The 14,292-nt window shown below is 41.8% G+C and overlaps 1 protein-coding gene and 1 long non-coding RNA gene across 6 annotated transcripts in view; one reads left to right on the top strand and one right to left on the bottom strand.

Annotated features, from left to right (window-relative positions):
* LOC122548623 (uridine-cytidine kinase-like 1) overlaps positions 1-12,546 on the bottom strand; it is a 205,683-nt gene extending 193,137 nt beyond the window's left edge. For 3 of the 5 annotated variants that reach the window (XM_087979769.1, XM_087979785.1, XM_087979778.1), the window contains exon 1: positions 12,453-12,546. In XM_087979769.1, coding sequence (XP_087835895.1) covers positions 12,453-12,520 — 68 coding nt within the window. In that variant the 5' untranslated portion in view covers positions 12,521-12,546. Of the gene's footprint in view, positions 1-12,149; positions 12,261-12,452 lie in introns of those variants that run through there. The other 2 variants (XM_087979772.1, XM_087979791.1) reach the window with 2 other exon arrangements.
* A 71-nt stretch (positions 12,547-12,617) lies between these two features.
* On the top strand, positions 12,618-14,059 carry LOC148150588 (uncharacterized). Its single transcript, XR_015751807.1, has 3 exons — positions 12,618-12,718; positions 13,715-13,912; positions 13,997-14,059. It is a non-coding gene; the product is annotated as an uncharacterized LOC148150588 (long non-coding RNA).
* The last annotated feature ends 233 nt before the right edge of the window (positions 14,060-14,292 follow it).

Raw genomic sequence — 14,292 nt, 5'->3', positions numbered from 1 at the left:
ATGAACCATACTAATCCATGATTCTTGAAGTAAGTGCTCTGAATTGCATCTGTATTTGACCACAAACAAATCATAGGCCTCTTTTCACAGTCCTGGTAAATAGAAATGGACACAAAGGTTTTTTGACTACCTGAGCTAGAACCATAAAGCAATTTCAGAATTGCAAGTAGGTTCTCACCCTTTTGTTCAAAATTCATCTTTGATTATCCAATCCACTTGCACAATTCTCTCCTACTTTGTTCAAGCTTACATTGGGTAGCTAAGAAGCATAATGCAGGAAGCTGCCAAGGTTTCAAATTAACAAAAGAAGATCATTTGCCTTGATATACCCTGCAACATTTCAGATATCAGGATTAGAAATGTGTGACCTATAACTATTATGACCTTCAATTCTAGGAGGACATCTATTCAGTATCATGAGTTACTGCCATGTGTCTTCTTGTGACTGAGCAAACAATTTTCAACCCAGAGATCTTTGACCATTAGTTGAGACATCCTCCTCCATTCAGGCAAATTCGTAGTACAGGATTTGATTCCTTCAATTTTCTTTTTCTGCCTCACTGCTGTGACCCAAAGGAAGACACAGCTTCATTGACAAGCAGTCGCAATTTTGAGCAATCAGAGGCTCCCAGATATTAAGCTGCCACACTTCAGAGTATTTTTGAAGCGTTCTTTATGTCCTCCCTGGAACTCTGGCCATTTGAGAGCAGAGAAAATAAGACCTGATGGGGGAACATGTTTTTGGCAATCTGAACACAAGTATCCAGTCCAAAGCTTATTATACAGAAATTTTGGCTAAATATTTGTGGAGCGGCCTCAAGAAGCCCACCACACATGTTCCATAATCTTCTCTTTAAATCAGATGTGGCTGGAGACACTGAAAATTTCTCAAGAGCGCATGTATTACTGATATATAGTTCAGATCTCAATACAGTATAGGTGTGTGATGATGACAATTGTTCTCACACTTCGACTTTTTTTTTGACTTGCAGAAATCTTTGATGTCACCACTTTCTGTTAATAGTTTGTTGAAGCTGGAGCTGGAGCATGTGATTTGGTGTTTGATCTCCTATTACTACTTATCTTTTGAGTGGGATGGCTGCCAAGATACAGAAGTTGCTCAATATATTTCAGAGTCTCTCTTTCAAAGTAAATGGATGGTACAATGATTGACCAATAAGATCTAAGGTTGATCGAAGTTTTGTTTTTGGCAGCATTCAGGTGAGCCTAAGTTTCTTGTATGCAAAAAATAAAAAGGGGAAAAGTGGCTTGCAAATATGTGCAGTGGGCAATGACACTTGTCATCTGCCAACTACAGTTCATGTTTATCAGTGATAGTCAATTTAGTTTTGGTACAGAACTCAGAGGTTAAAAGCGTGTGCATCTAGATGGTACTTAATACTGACAGAACAGTTGATAAGATAAATTAGTTGCTGTCAACTGAATTGTAATATATGGGCTACCACACAGCCTCGCTTCACTCTGGTCTGAATTTTGAACTTTATAGACTTGTTCTTGCATGTGAACTATAATTGTCCATCCAGAATGTGAAATCATGTGAAACACAGAACAGCATTTCTAAGTAAAGAAGTTACATTCTGGTTTCAAGTGATGTTATTGTATCTAACAGCAGAATTTCCTGGTAGTTTGTAATGACTATCTAAACAATCAAGATAGCAGCTGCAACTGACCTCAGACAAGAATCACCCAGAAGCAGTGAAATCCAAGCTGAAGCAACAGAACTTTGATCACATGTTCAGTATTGTGCCAGCCAAAATAACATGGATATTTAAGTCAACGGTCAGTCTTGTGTGCCTGTGGACTTATCTCCCCAGAAATGTATGGACATTGACTAGAATATGCATGACAACTGAACAGTATATTTTTCAATCCCAAAAGATCGAGAAATGGAGAACATGCAGGAAGGTGATGTTGACACAGGTCAGCCTCATCTTGTTAAATAAAGTATAGACACACAAGATATGGGAGCAGAATTATGCCATCCAGCCCATCGAGCCTACTCTGCCATTCATCATAATGAACATAATTTTTCAACACCGTTTTCTTGTCTTCTTCTTACAACTTTTGGTTCTTGATTAAGGAGATCAATCTATCTCGGTCTTAAATACACTCGATGACTTGGCCACCACAGCCTTCTATGGCAACAAATTCCACAGATTCAGCACCCTCTGGCTGAAGAAATTTATTTTTGTCTCACTTGTAAAGGGTTGTCCCTTCACTCTAAGGTTGTGCCCTCAAGTCTTAGCTTCTCCTACTAATGAAAAGATCTTCTCCACATCCACGCTATCCAGGCTTCTCAGCATTCTATAAGATTGCCCCTCATTTCTTAAAACACCAAGTACAGAGAAATCCTCAAATCGCATCTCATATGGCAAGCCCTTCACCTCCAGGATCAACCTCCTCTGGATCCCTCCAAAACAGCACATCTTTCCTTAGATACGGGGCCCAAAACTGCTCACGAAATTTCCAATACAGTCTGACCAGAACCTTATACAGCCTCAGTACATTTCTGAAATAAAAACAAAATTACTGGAAAAGCTCAGCAGGTCTGGCAGCATCTATGGAGTGAAATCAGAGTTAAAATTTCACATCAAGTGACCCTTCCTTAGAGCCGAGAAGGGGTCTGAGGAAGGGTAACTTGACCCAAAACGTTAACCCTGCTTTCTCTCCACAGATGCTGCCAGACCTGCTGAGCTTTTCCAGCAATTTGTTTTTTGTTTGATTTACAACATTCACAGTTTTCTCGGTTTTTAACTCAGTACATTTCTGCTCGTATTCTAGCCCTCTTCAAATGAATGCTAACATTGTATGTGCCTTCCTAACCGCCAACTGAACCTACATATTAATCTTAAGAATGTTAGTTCAGGATTCTCTCAAGTCCCTTCAGATTTCTGAAGCCTTTCTCCATTTAGAAAATAGCCTATACCAAATTCATCCATCTACCACTTCTTTGCCACTCTTCTAGTCTACCAAATCCTTCAGCAATCTCCATGCCTGCACCTCCACCTTCGTATCATCTGCAAACTTAGCAACGATGCCCTCAGTTCCTTCATCTAGATCATTAATGTTTAGATCATGAATAGTTGGGAAGCAACGGCCTAATGGTATTATCATTAGTCCAGAACTCCTGGTGATGTTCTGAGGACCCAGGTTTGAATCTCACGATGGCAGACAGTAGAATTTGAATTCAATGAAAGCCTAGAATTAAAAAAGTCTAACCATGGCCATGGTACCACTGCAGATTATCAGAAAAGCCATCTGGCTAACTAAAACATGTTAGGGAAGGAAACTGCCATCCTTACTTAGAGTCATAGAGATGTACATCATGGAAACAGACCCTTTGGTTGAGCCCGTCCATGCCGACCAGATATCCCAACCCAATCTAGTCCTACCTGCCAGCACCTGGCCCATATCCCTCCAAACCCTTCCTATTCATATACTTATCCAAATGCCTCTTAAATGTTGCAATTGTACCAGCCTCCACCACTTCCTCTGGCACCTCATTCCATACACGTACCACCTTCTGTGTGAAAAAGTTGCCCTATAGATCTCTTATTTCTTACCCCTCTCACCCTAAACCTATGCCCTCTTGTCCTGGACCCCCCGACCCCAGGGAAAAGACTTTGCCCATTTACCCTATCCATGCCCCTCATAATTTTGGAAACCTCTATAAGGTCACCCCTCAGCCTCTATTGCTCCAGGGAAAACAGCCCCAGCCTGTTCAGCCTCTCCCTATAGCTCAAATTCTCCAACCCTGGCAACATCCTTGTAAATCTTTTCTGAACCCTTTCAAGGTTCACAATATCTTTCCGATAGGAAGGAGACCAGAACCGCACGCAATATTCCAACAGTGGCCTAACCAATGTCCTGTACAGTCGCAACATGACCTCCCAACTCCTGTACTCTGACCAATAAAAGAAAGCTTACCAAATGCCTTCTTCACTATCCTATCTACCTGCGACTCCACTTTCAAGGAGCTATGAACCTGCACTCCAAGGTCTCTTTGTTCAGCAACACTCCCTAGGACCTTACCATTAAGTGTATATGTCCTGCTAAGATTTGCTTTCCCAAAATGTAGCACCTCACATTTATCTAAATTAAAATCCAACTGCCACTGCTCAGCCCATTAGCCCATCTGGTCAAGATCTGGTTGTAATCGGAGGTAACCCTCTTCGCTGTCCACTATACCTCCAATTTTGGTGTCATCTGCAAACTTACTAACTATACCTCTTATGCTCCCATCCAAATCATTTATGTAAATGGCAAAAATAGAGGACCCAGCACCGATCCTTGTGGCACTCCACTGGTCACAGGCCTCCAGTCTGAAAAACAACCCTCCACCATCACCCTCTGCCTTCTACCTTTGAGCCAGTTCTGTATCCAAATGGCTATCTCACCCTATACTCTGAGATATAACCTTGCTAATCAGTCTCCCATGGGGAACCTTGTCCAATGCCTTACTGAAGATCATCTGACCGACTCCTTACTCCAGACACAGCAATGCAGTCGACTCTTCATCTGCTTTCTGGCCAATTAGGGATGGGTAATAAATGCTGGCTTAGCCAGTGACTCCCTCATCCCATGTGTGAATTTAAAAAGCACTGATCTCTGCAGATTTCAGGGATCCCTATACGGACTGTAATCCTGAAAAAAAAAGAATCCTCTTATCCCCACCCTCTATCTTCTATCAGTCAGCTAACGTAAAGCACCTATTCTGTTCCTCTGCCATTTCCTTGCTCGCCATTATTACTTGAGCAGCCTCATTTTTCAGCAGTCCAATATCCGCTCTTGCCTCTTTCTTACCTTTCTAAAACAAAACTCTTGCAATCTTTTTTGCTATTACTTGTGAGCTTACCCTCATTTTTCATTTTCTCCCACCTTTTTGCTTCTCTTCTGCTGAGTTTTAAAGGCTGCCCTCTGGATTAGCACTAACCCCATGATATTGTACATTTTTCTTTTGCTTTTACACTTCACTCATTAGCTATGGTTCCCTCGTCCTCCCCTTAGTAGAGTTCTTCTTCCTTGGCATCAATTCTGCTGTGCCTGCTGAAAATCCCCTGCCATTGCTACCTTGCCATCTTTCTTGCTTGGCTACCATTCCAATTTATTCTGGCCCCAGCTCCTCCCTCGTGACTTTGTAGTTAACTTTACTCAATTGTAATACCATCAAATCTAATTCAAACTTCTCCCTTGCAAACTGTAGCATGAATTCTATCATATTATGGTCACTGCCCCTAGGGGTTCCTTCACTATAAGTTCCCTAAATCAAGTCTGCCTCATAAATCCAAAACTGCCTAGTCCATAAGCTATTCCAAAAAAACAAAATTGCAGACATTCCACAAATTACTTTTCTACCAACCTAAGAACCAACCTAATTTCCCTGTTCATCTACATACCAAGTCCCCAATGATTATTCTTGTAGTGTCTTTCCTACAAGCGTTTTCTATTCCACATTTATTTTCTACTGCAGATCCAGACTGCTGCTTTCAGGCCTGTACATAACTTCCTTCGGGGCCTTTTTGCCCACATCTTCTCTGCCAATTTTGATCTGCACTACAAACCCATTTACTCTCTGCTGTATACTGTGCACATTTAAGTACAACATCCCACTCTGTGGTCCCCTCACCTGCTGTGCCTATTACTCTGTCCTGTTACTTGTTCAGGAAAAAAAATTAATCTCTCCTCAGCCTCACTTTCTCCCCCCCCTCACTTTATCTAGTGGAAAGACTGGAGTGATTATAACTAAGTCAGCCAGGTGGACTTCATGGAATATGAGTTCTCTGACTGGACCAGATTAACAGCCCCAGTGAGGCCTATCTGATAGACAGGGACAGTTGTGTCAGACATCCTGTTCACTGGGAGCTGGATGAGTGTCAAGGACACTCTACATGTAAATAAAGGGGGACTTGGTGATGGGATACTGGCCTCCGTGGAGTTATTGCAAAGTCCTTGTGACTTCAACTTGTATGAACAGTTTGTCTACCTTATTCTGAATGCTTTTCACATTAAGCTACAAAGCCTTTAAGTTTCTTCTATTATCAGGTTTCCCAAAACTTTTATTATGAAGAAACAAACTCCATGCCTAACTTTTAAATTCTGGTAACAATTAACCTCATCGCTAACCAGCAATCCCATATTTTCCTGTGCCTTTGAATTTACAATTTTCCATGCAACTGAACCACCAATCCCCATTTAGTCTAAAGCCTTTTCTACAGCCCTAGTTATACATTTAGTCAGGATTCTGGTCCCAGCACAATTCAAGTGGAGCCTGTCCATTGAAACAGCTTTATCCTTCACCAGCACTGGTGCCAATATCCCATGAATTTGCACTTTTCCTCCCATGCCTATGAGCCATGCATTTACCTTTTTAATCTGGTTGATCCTGCACCCATTAGCTTGTCACTCAGATAGAAAAACAGATTACCACCTTTTTGGTTCTGCTTTATAATTTAGCGCTTAGCTCAATGATCCAAAGGCCTACCCTTGCTCCTTTTTCTTCTAAGATGATAAGAAATCAGGAGCATCATTAGACCATTTGATCCTTTAAGCCTGCACTGCCAAATAACGAGACTATGCCTTACCTATCCCAGGCCTCAATTTATCTTTTGTACCAGCTCCGCATAGCTGTGAATTCCCCGATATTTCAAAAATTGATCTACCTCCTCTTTAAATAATTTCAGTGATCTGCTTGCAAACGTCTGAAGCAGAGAATTCACTATCCTCTGACAGAAGAAATTCCTTTGCATCTCAGTTTTAAATGAGTGCTCCCTCATTCCGTACCTAAGCCCCCAGTTCAAGATATCTTCACGAGTGGAAACATCTTCTCAACATCTATCCTGTCAAACACTTCAGAAACTCATGTAGTTCAATAAGTTCACACTTCATTCTTTTGAACTGCCGTGAATAAAAGCGTTATGTTTAACTGTGCTTGCTAACCTCTTAATCCCAGGAAGCAACTAAGTGAACAACCTTCAGTGCTAATATGTTTCCCTCTCTGGCAATAACATCTTGCTCTTCCTTCTCAAGATTGTACCCTGTGTGGCGTACACCTTAGTTGAAGCTTGCATTGGAATGAAAGCATATGTTCCTTTGTTCTATAAAGCAGTATTGACTGGGTGACCTTCAAGGCTTACACTGAGTGAAGTGTCTGTTAACCCCAACAGATCAATGATAAATTAAGACTACGCACTTTTTTAAAAAAGACCTCACGTGCTGAAATTGTTTTTATTTTGAAAAGTTTTAATAAAAATGCACCTAATCTGAAAGTTTTTCTCAATATAATTTTTACATTCTGGTTTGTGTTTGATCATCCTTTAAAGCACTATTTCAATTTAAGTTCAGAGATTTTACTGCACATGCTTCAGGATATCAGCAGTTACAATCTGTAATTAATAAAAGTCTGACTGACTAACATTTATATATTTGCAATGCAATGTTTCTATATTTCTGTGTAGAACTGCATTGAAGAAGAAGGACAAAAAACTTCAGTGCAACATTGCACTTGTCCCAAACTCATTTGAAATGCTTCCACAAACACAATCTCTTGAATGCCGAAGTAAAAACATAGGACTCGGCCCATCTTCTCCATGCCGATCCAAAGACTTCCAGATATCTTTCTAATCCTATCTTTCTGCAAACAACTCCTAGCCCTGCAGCAATTTACAGCACTTAAGGTGTAACCGCTACGTTAAATTGGCTCTTCATCATGTCCTCTCTAAACTTTTGCTACTTAGTTTGTATTTATGACCTCTGGTTTATGAACTCTCTGCTAAGATAAACAAGTTCCTCCTGTCTACTGTTTCTCTACCCATCACAATTTTATATATCTCCATCATTTTGATGCTCAGCCTTCTCTCTTCCAAGAAAAACAACCCCAACGTTTCCAATCGCTCCTCATAGCCACAGATATGCCAGTTGCCCTGGCAACTCTCTCCAAAGCAATTACATCTTTCTTGTAATGTAGTCACCAAACCCTGCGCACAATATGCCAGTTTTGGTCTCAGTGTCTTCTACAGTTTCATTATATCCACGCTTTTAAAGATTCTATACCTCTGCCAACGAAGGAGAACATTCCATACACCTTCTTGATAATCTAATTTACCTGACGATTCTACTGCGCCTTAGATGCTGCTTCACCGGCTGTGCTTTTCCAGTACCACACTCTTGGATGTAATTAACCTGTACTGCTACTTTAGGGACCTGTGCACTTGCATGCCAAGATTTCTCACTTTATCTACCCCTCTCAGTATATTCCCATTTACTGCTCGATTTCCCTGATTATTGTGAGCTAATGCATTCAGTGCTGAACTCTATCTACAACTTTCCTGCCCACTCCACCAACCCATGTTTAACATTTTCAAACTTACAATTATCCTCTACACAATCCACAATGTGGCCAATTTTGGTGCCATCTGCAAATTTCCCAACTGTGCGCCCCCACATTCAAGTCCAAATGGTTAACCATTAGTGTATAAAACAACAGCACAAGTCCTAAAACGGAACTCTGCGAAACACCACTTGTAACAGCTTTCCATTCACAAGGGCAGCCAGCGACCATTACCCTTGGCTTCCTATTACTAAGCCAACATTAAATCCAATTTGGCACATTACCCTATATCCCATTGGCTTTTACTTTTTGACCAGCCTGTCACGTGGGACCTCGTCAAATGTGTTATTAAAATTCACGTAGAAATCCACTGCACCATCTTCATCAATCCTCCTTGTCACTTCTTCAAAAAATTCATTCAAATTTGAAAGGTATGACCTTCCCTTAACAAAGCCATACTATCCCTGACTAGTCCATGCCTTTCTAAGTGACAGTTTGGTCTGATCTCTCAGGATTAATGCTTACAGTGTGTCCACCAATGAATTAAGATTAATCGGTCTACAATTGTTTGACATTTCCTTTGAAATGTTTTTAACCAACGGAACCACATTTGCATTCTTCTGGCACCTCACCTATGTCAAGTGAAGATTGGAAAATAATCCTCACAGCACCTGCTATTTCCTCAGTGACCTCCTTCAACATCCTAAGGAATAATCCATCCAGCGTTGGCAATTTATCCATTGTCAATGATTCTAACGTCTCCAACACTTCTCAATATGTACACTTCCTTCTAAGCACAATTTCAAACCCTGTCCAAAGGAGGCCTGGGAAACTACAATTTTAGTGGCTCAATAGATGTGCCAATGCAAGGGTTTTGTCTGCATATAACTTCAAGAGTTCATGATCCAGTTATTGCATCAAACAACAAACTGTTCAAACGCAATACAAATCATGCCGGTACCAAATCTTTGAAAGCGCTATCCAATATTCTCACTCCCCCAATTCCTAATCGTCCTGTAGATTCTTTCCCTCAAGACTAGAGGATCGGAACTCTGCGAATGTTGCACCATGATTCAGAAAAAGATGCAAGAAATAGGCCCAATAATTAAGAGCCAGTTAGCATGATGTCAGAGTGGGAAGTTACCAGAATCAATATTAAGAAGTAGAATTAACTATTACTTGCATAGAATAATCCAGGATAGAGTCATAGAAAAGTACAGCACGGAAACAGATCCTTCAGTCCAACCCATCCATGTTGACCAGATATCCCAACTCAATCTCGTCCCACCTGCCAGCACCTGACCCATATCCCTCCAAACCCTTCCTATTCACATACCCATCCAGATGCCTTTTAAATGTTGCAATTGTACTAGCCTCCATTATTTCCTCTGGCAGCTCATTCCATACACACACCATCCTCAGCTCTCTTTTATATCTTTCCCCTCTCACCCTAAACCTATGCTCTCTAGTTCTGGACTCCACCACCCCAGGGAAAAAACTTTGTCTATTTATCCTATCCATGCCCCTCATGATTTTATAAACCTCAAAGGTCACCCCTCAGCCTCCGACACTGCAGGGAAAACAGCCCTAGCCTATTCAACCTCTCCATATAGCTCAAATCCTCCAACCCTGGCAACACCCAGGGTTTAGTGGGCAGCACGGTGGCACAGTGGTTAGCACTGCTGCCTCACAGCGCCAGAGACCTGGGTTCAATTCCTGACTCAGGCGACTGACTGTGTGGAGTTTGCACATTCTCCCCGTGTCTGCGTGGGTTTCCTCCGGGTGCTCCGGTTTCCTCCCACAGTCCAAAGATGTGCACATCAGGTGAATTGGCCATGCTAAATTGCCCGTAGTGTTAGGTAAGGGGTAAATGTAGGGGTATGGGTGGGTTACGCTTCGGCGGGTCGGTGTGGACTTGTTGGGCCGAAGGGCCTGTTTCCACACTGTAAAGTAATCTAATCTAAAAAAAAACCCTTGTAAATCTTTTCTGAACCCTTTCAAGTTTCACAACATCTTTCCAATAGGAAGGAGACCAGAATTGCATGCAATATTCCAAGAGTGGCCTAACCAATGTCCTGTACAGCCGTAACATGACCTCCCAACTCCTGTAACCTTTTCATGCAGAGGGTGGTATGTGTGTGGAATGAGCTGCCAGAGGAAGTGATGGAGGCTGGTACAATTGCAACATTCAAGAGGCAGTTGGATAGGTATATGAATAGGAAGTGTTTGGAGGGATATGGGCCAGGTGCTGGTAGGTGGGACTAGATTGGGTTGGGATATCTGGTCGGCATGGAAGAGTTGGACCGAAGGGTCTGTTTCCATGCTGTACATCTCTATGACTCTACTCAATATTCTGACCAATAAAGGAAAGCATACCAAACGCCTTCTTCACTATCCTATCTACCTGCAACTCCACCCTCAAGGAGCCATGAACCTGCACTCCAAGATCTCTTTGTTCAGTAACGCTCCTTAGGACCTTACCATTAAGTGTTTAAGTGCTGCTAAGATTTGTTTTGCCAAAACGCAGCACCTCACTTATCTAAATTAAACTCCACCTGCTACTTGTCAGCCCATTGGCCCATCTGGTCAAGATCCTGTTATAATCAGTGGTAACCTTCTTCACTGTCCACAACACCTCCAATTTTGGTGTCATATGCAAATGCCAGTTTTAAGTGAAGATATATTGGACAAGATAGAGGGGGAGAAGAGAATGGAAAAAACAAAAGGAAGTGATAGAAGAAACCGAGAAGATTTATTTGCCACGGCTCGTAAATTGCAGCCATGATTAGACAGGCTCATGGTGGTTTTTTTGCAACAGAGAAGGATGTGGATTAACTAAATCGATTTCCCCTTCAGTGAGGTCAATTCCTGAGGGAAGAGACTCAAGATTTATAGGTTTACAGGTGTCATGAGGAAAAACGTTTTGATCCAGAGGGTGGTGCATGCCTGGATTTTGCTGCCCCGTTTGCTGGTAGGGGTGGAAATCCTAAAAGGAACTTCGATATACACCTGTTGAACTACAAACTGTAAGATTGAGGAGCAGATGCTGTAAAGTAAGATTAGAATGAGTAGCTGGCACAGATAAAATAGATTATGCCTTAACTTTTCTATTGTGTTATGGTTCTAAATGTTTGTCGAGTTCTTGTTTAACGGTTACTAATGAAACTTTCACGTTGTGCAGTCTGGATCATAGCAACTTGCGACACAAAACTATTTTTTTTAAACCGTGGTAGGAATCTAGTGGTGGTAGAGGCAGATACGATAGGGGCGTTTAAGAGATGTTTAGATAAAGACATGAATATGACTGAAATGGAGGGAACATGACGTTCTGCAGCCACTTCCGGGAACGTGCTCCAATTTCAAATCGGTGGCAAAAAAAAGGCTACAAAGGCGATTCAAACGAAACGAATGTTTCCGGTATCGTACCGGAAATAGTGATCCAACCGTTTCGCTCAGAGCGATCAAAAACAGCAGAATCGGAGCTACTCCCAGATAAAGCAAAATACTGCGGATGCTGGAAAGCTGAAATAAACAGAATGCTAGACAATTTCTGAATGTTAGCTCCGTTTTACTTTCTCCTCAGGTGCTGTCAGACCTGTTGAGATTCTCGAGCATTCTGTTTCTATGCTTTTAGCCCTGCATATCTACACTGGTGGACATTCGGCACTTTAAGGTTGACTGTTCCATTTCAAAAGTGGTGTAGAGATGCATTTAACACAACCGAAGATAGACATCCTGCTTTACCGACCTTTATTCGGGGGACGAGTAACATATACAGTATAACCGATATACAGTAAATTACCATAACATCAGTGGAACTAATTCCCCACAAAGGATGATGGTTTATCATCTCAGGAGAGTTGAATAGGTGTGGGAGCTCCATTAAGCACCACTCCGGTCCCCAATGTTTCTGGAGGAGGGACGAACCGTCTTCATGGAACACCATCAGTCCCTCGTCACTCCTAGTTGCCATTAGCAACCATCCGCACTTACCAAAGCAGAGCCAGCCAGGCTTCCCATCCCAGGCGCAAAGCGCTATGAAAAACAAAATACTCCGCGGAACACAGTCTGTTCATATCAGTTACCCTTTGTCCTGTGCTAGTACCTGTCTGACCTGGAGATGGGTCTCTCTTCCTCTCCGACCGTCACCATCTGATCCACGTTTCCAGCCATTGCTCTTCAACTGTTCCGTGCAGTGCGTGACCAGGAATGACGCGAGCACGCAGGCTGCCCTTATCTCGCGAGTGTGCTTTCCGCCTTTGCTGCTTGATGTAATCTAAATTCTGCCAAAGTTAGCGTGCATCTAATTAAATGTACCATGATTAATTTTTTTCCGAAGAAATCCATCTGGTGGCTGACAGGGTGTTGGCGGTAGGAACCTCCAGACTTTTAACAATAATTTAGATGAACTTGAAAGGCCATAGCACATGATACCCCAGATTAAGTGCTAGCAAACAGGACTAAAAATCACACCAAGTTATAGTCTAACAGGTTTAATTGGAAGGAAGCACTAGTTTTCGGAGCGCTGCTCCTTCATCAGGTGATTGTGGAGTACACAGAATTTATGGCAAAAGTATACAGTGTGATGTAACTGAAATTATACATTGAAAAATACCTTGATTGTTTGTTAAGAGCAGAATAGCGTAATAGCAGAAGGACCAATATTTGTTTATCATACCAGTTGAAATCGAAGAAGTGAGGGTTGCTGCTGAGAAACATTTTGAAAATACTTGGTAATATTTGCTTTTTGTGTGTATATCTTGTAGCATTTCATGCCTATGTGCCTAAAATTACAAGTTTAACAAGTGTCATCAAATTTGGATGTTCATGATGCCGCCACAAATTTAATAAGTTGTGATTGCTTTCAAATGCTTGATCAGGGCTCATTCTAAATTCTGCTTATGCCTGCTGCAGTTTCAGGCATTTTAGAACTTTTAAGGAAGTGGCATCAGATTGTAGAATATTAAGAATTCTAGTCATTGAATGTGAAAGTGTGTCTTAACCTAAAACTTCAAGTGGTACAAGCAGTTAAAATAAAGTCAAGAAAAACTGTCCCATGGAACATTTGGTTAAGGAACAGTGGGCATGAACAACCAATCAAATCAAGCAAAGGAAATTTTCAGAAGACTCCCTAATACGCATGGCAGAATACAAGCAGAACACAGAATCCATCGAGAGCTATGTAGGCATACAAAGTTTGTTTCATTCAAACTGCATCAGCTCGACAAAATACATCTGATGCAGAAGCGAGACCAAAGATCTCTTATAACTCATCAATATTATGTCAATACGTAGTGGATTGGCCATTGAAACACGTTTTGAGCACCAACAGCATTTCACAACCATGTATGACTTTTTTTTATTTAGACAAACACCATCTGGTTGAAATCCATATCACCATTCAAGAGCTGGTTCGAACCCCACATGTATGTCTCCACAGTACCCTGACTGACATACCTGTAATTCTCAGACTGGCTACACTTGGCCTTTATGACTGCATAACTGCAGCATGGAAGGATTTGGAGTCTCAGTGAATCACAAAAAGCTAGCATCCAAGTTCATCAGGTAATAGAGAAGGTAAATAGCCTTTATTCGGGGGCTGCTGGGAGGGTAAACTTTCCTCTTCAAAGTATTTACCTTGAGCGGCAGCAACCTTCATTTGCAGCAACAGCGGGAGTGGTGAGAACGAGGAGCTGAGTGGGAGTGGTCGAATTGCAATCTGGGAAGGTGAGTGAATCGATATATTTGGGCAGTGGCTGAACCCGAGACACTACACATATCGTACCTCCAACCCACCCTCCTCCTCTAACCATAAAAAATGATAAAAATCACAGAACACCAGGTTATAGTCCAAAAGGTTTATTTGGAAGCACTCGCTTTCAGAGCACTGCTCCTTTGGGGTGGCACAGTGGTTAGCACTGCTGCCTCACAGCGCCAGAGACCCG

The sequence above is a fragment of the Chiloscyllium plagiosum genome, unplaced genomic scaffold (genome assembly GCF_037043375.1).
Source record: "Chiloscyllium plagiosum isolate Xiang-an unplaced genomic scaffold, Cpla_swu_hap1 HiC_scaffold_3, whole genome shotgun sequence".
Classification (NCBI taxonomy): Eukaryota; Metazoa; Chordata; class Chondrichthyes; order Orectolobiformes; family Hemiscylliidae; genus Chiloscyllium; species Chiloscyllium plagiosum.
This window is presented reverse-complemented; position numbering and strand designations above follow the sequence as displayed.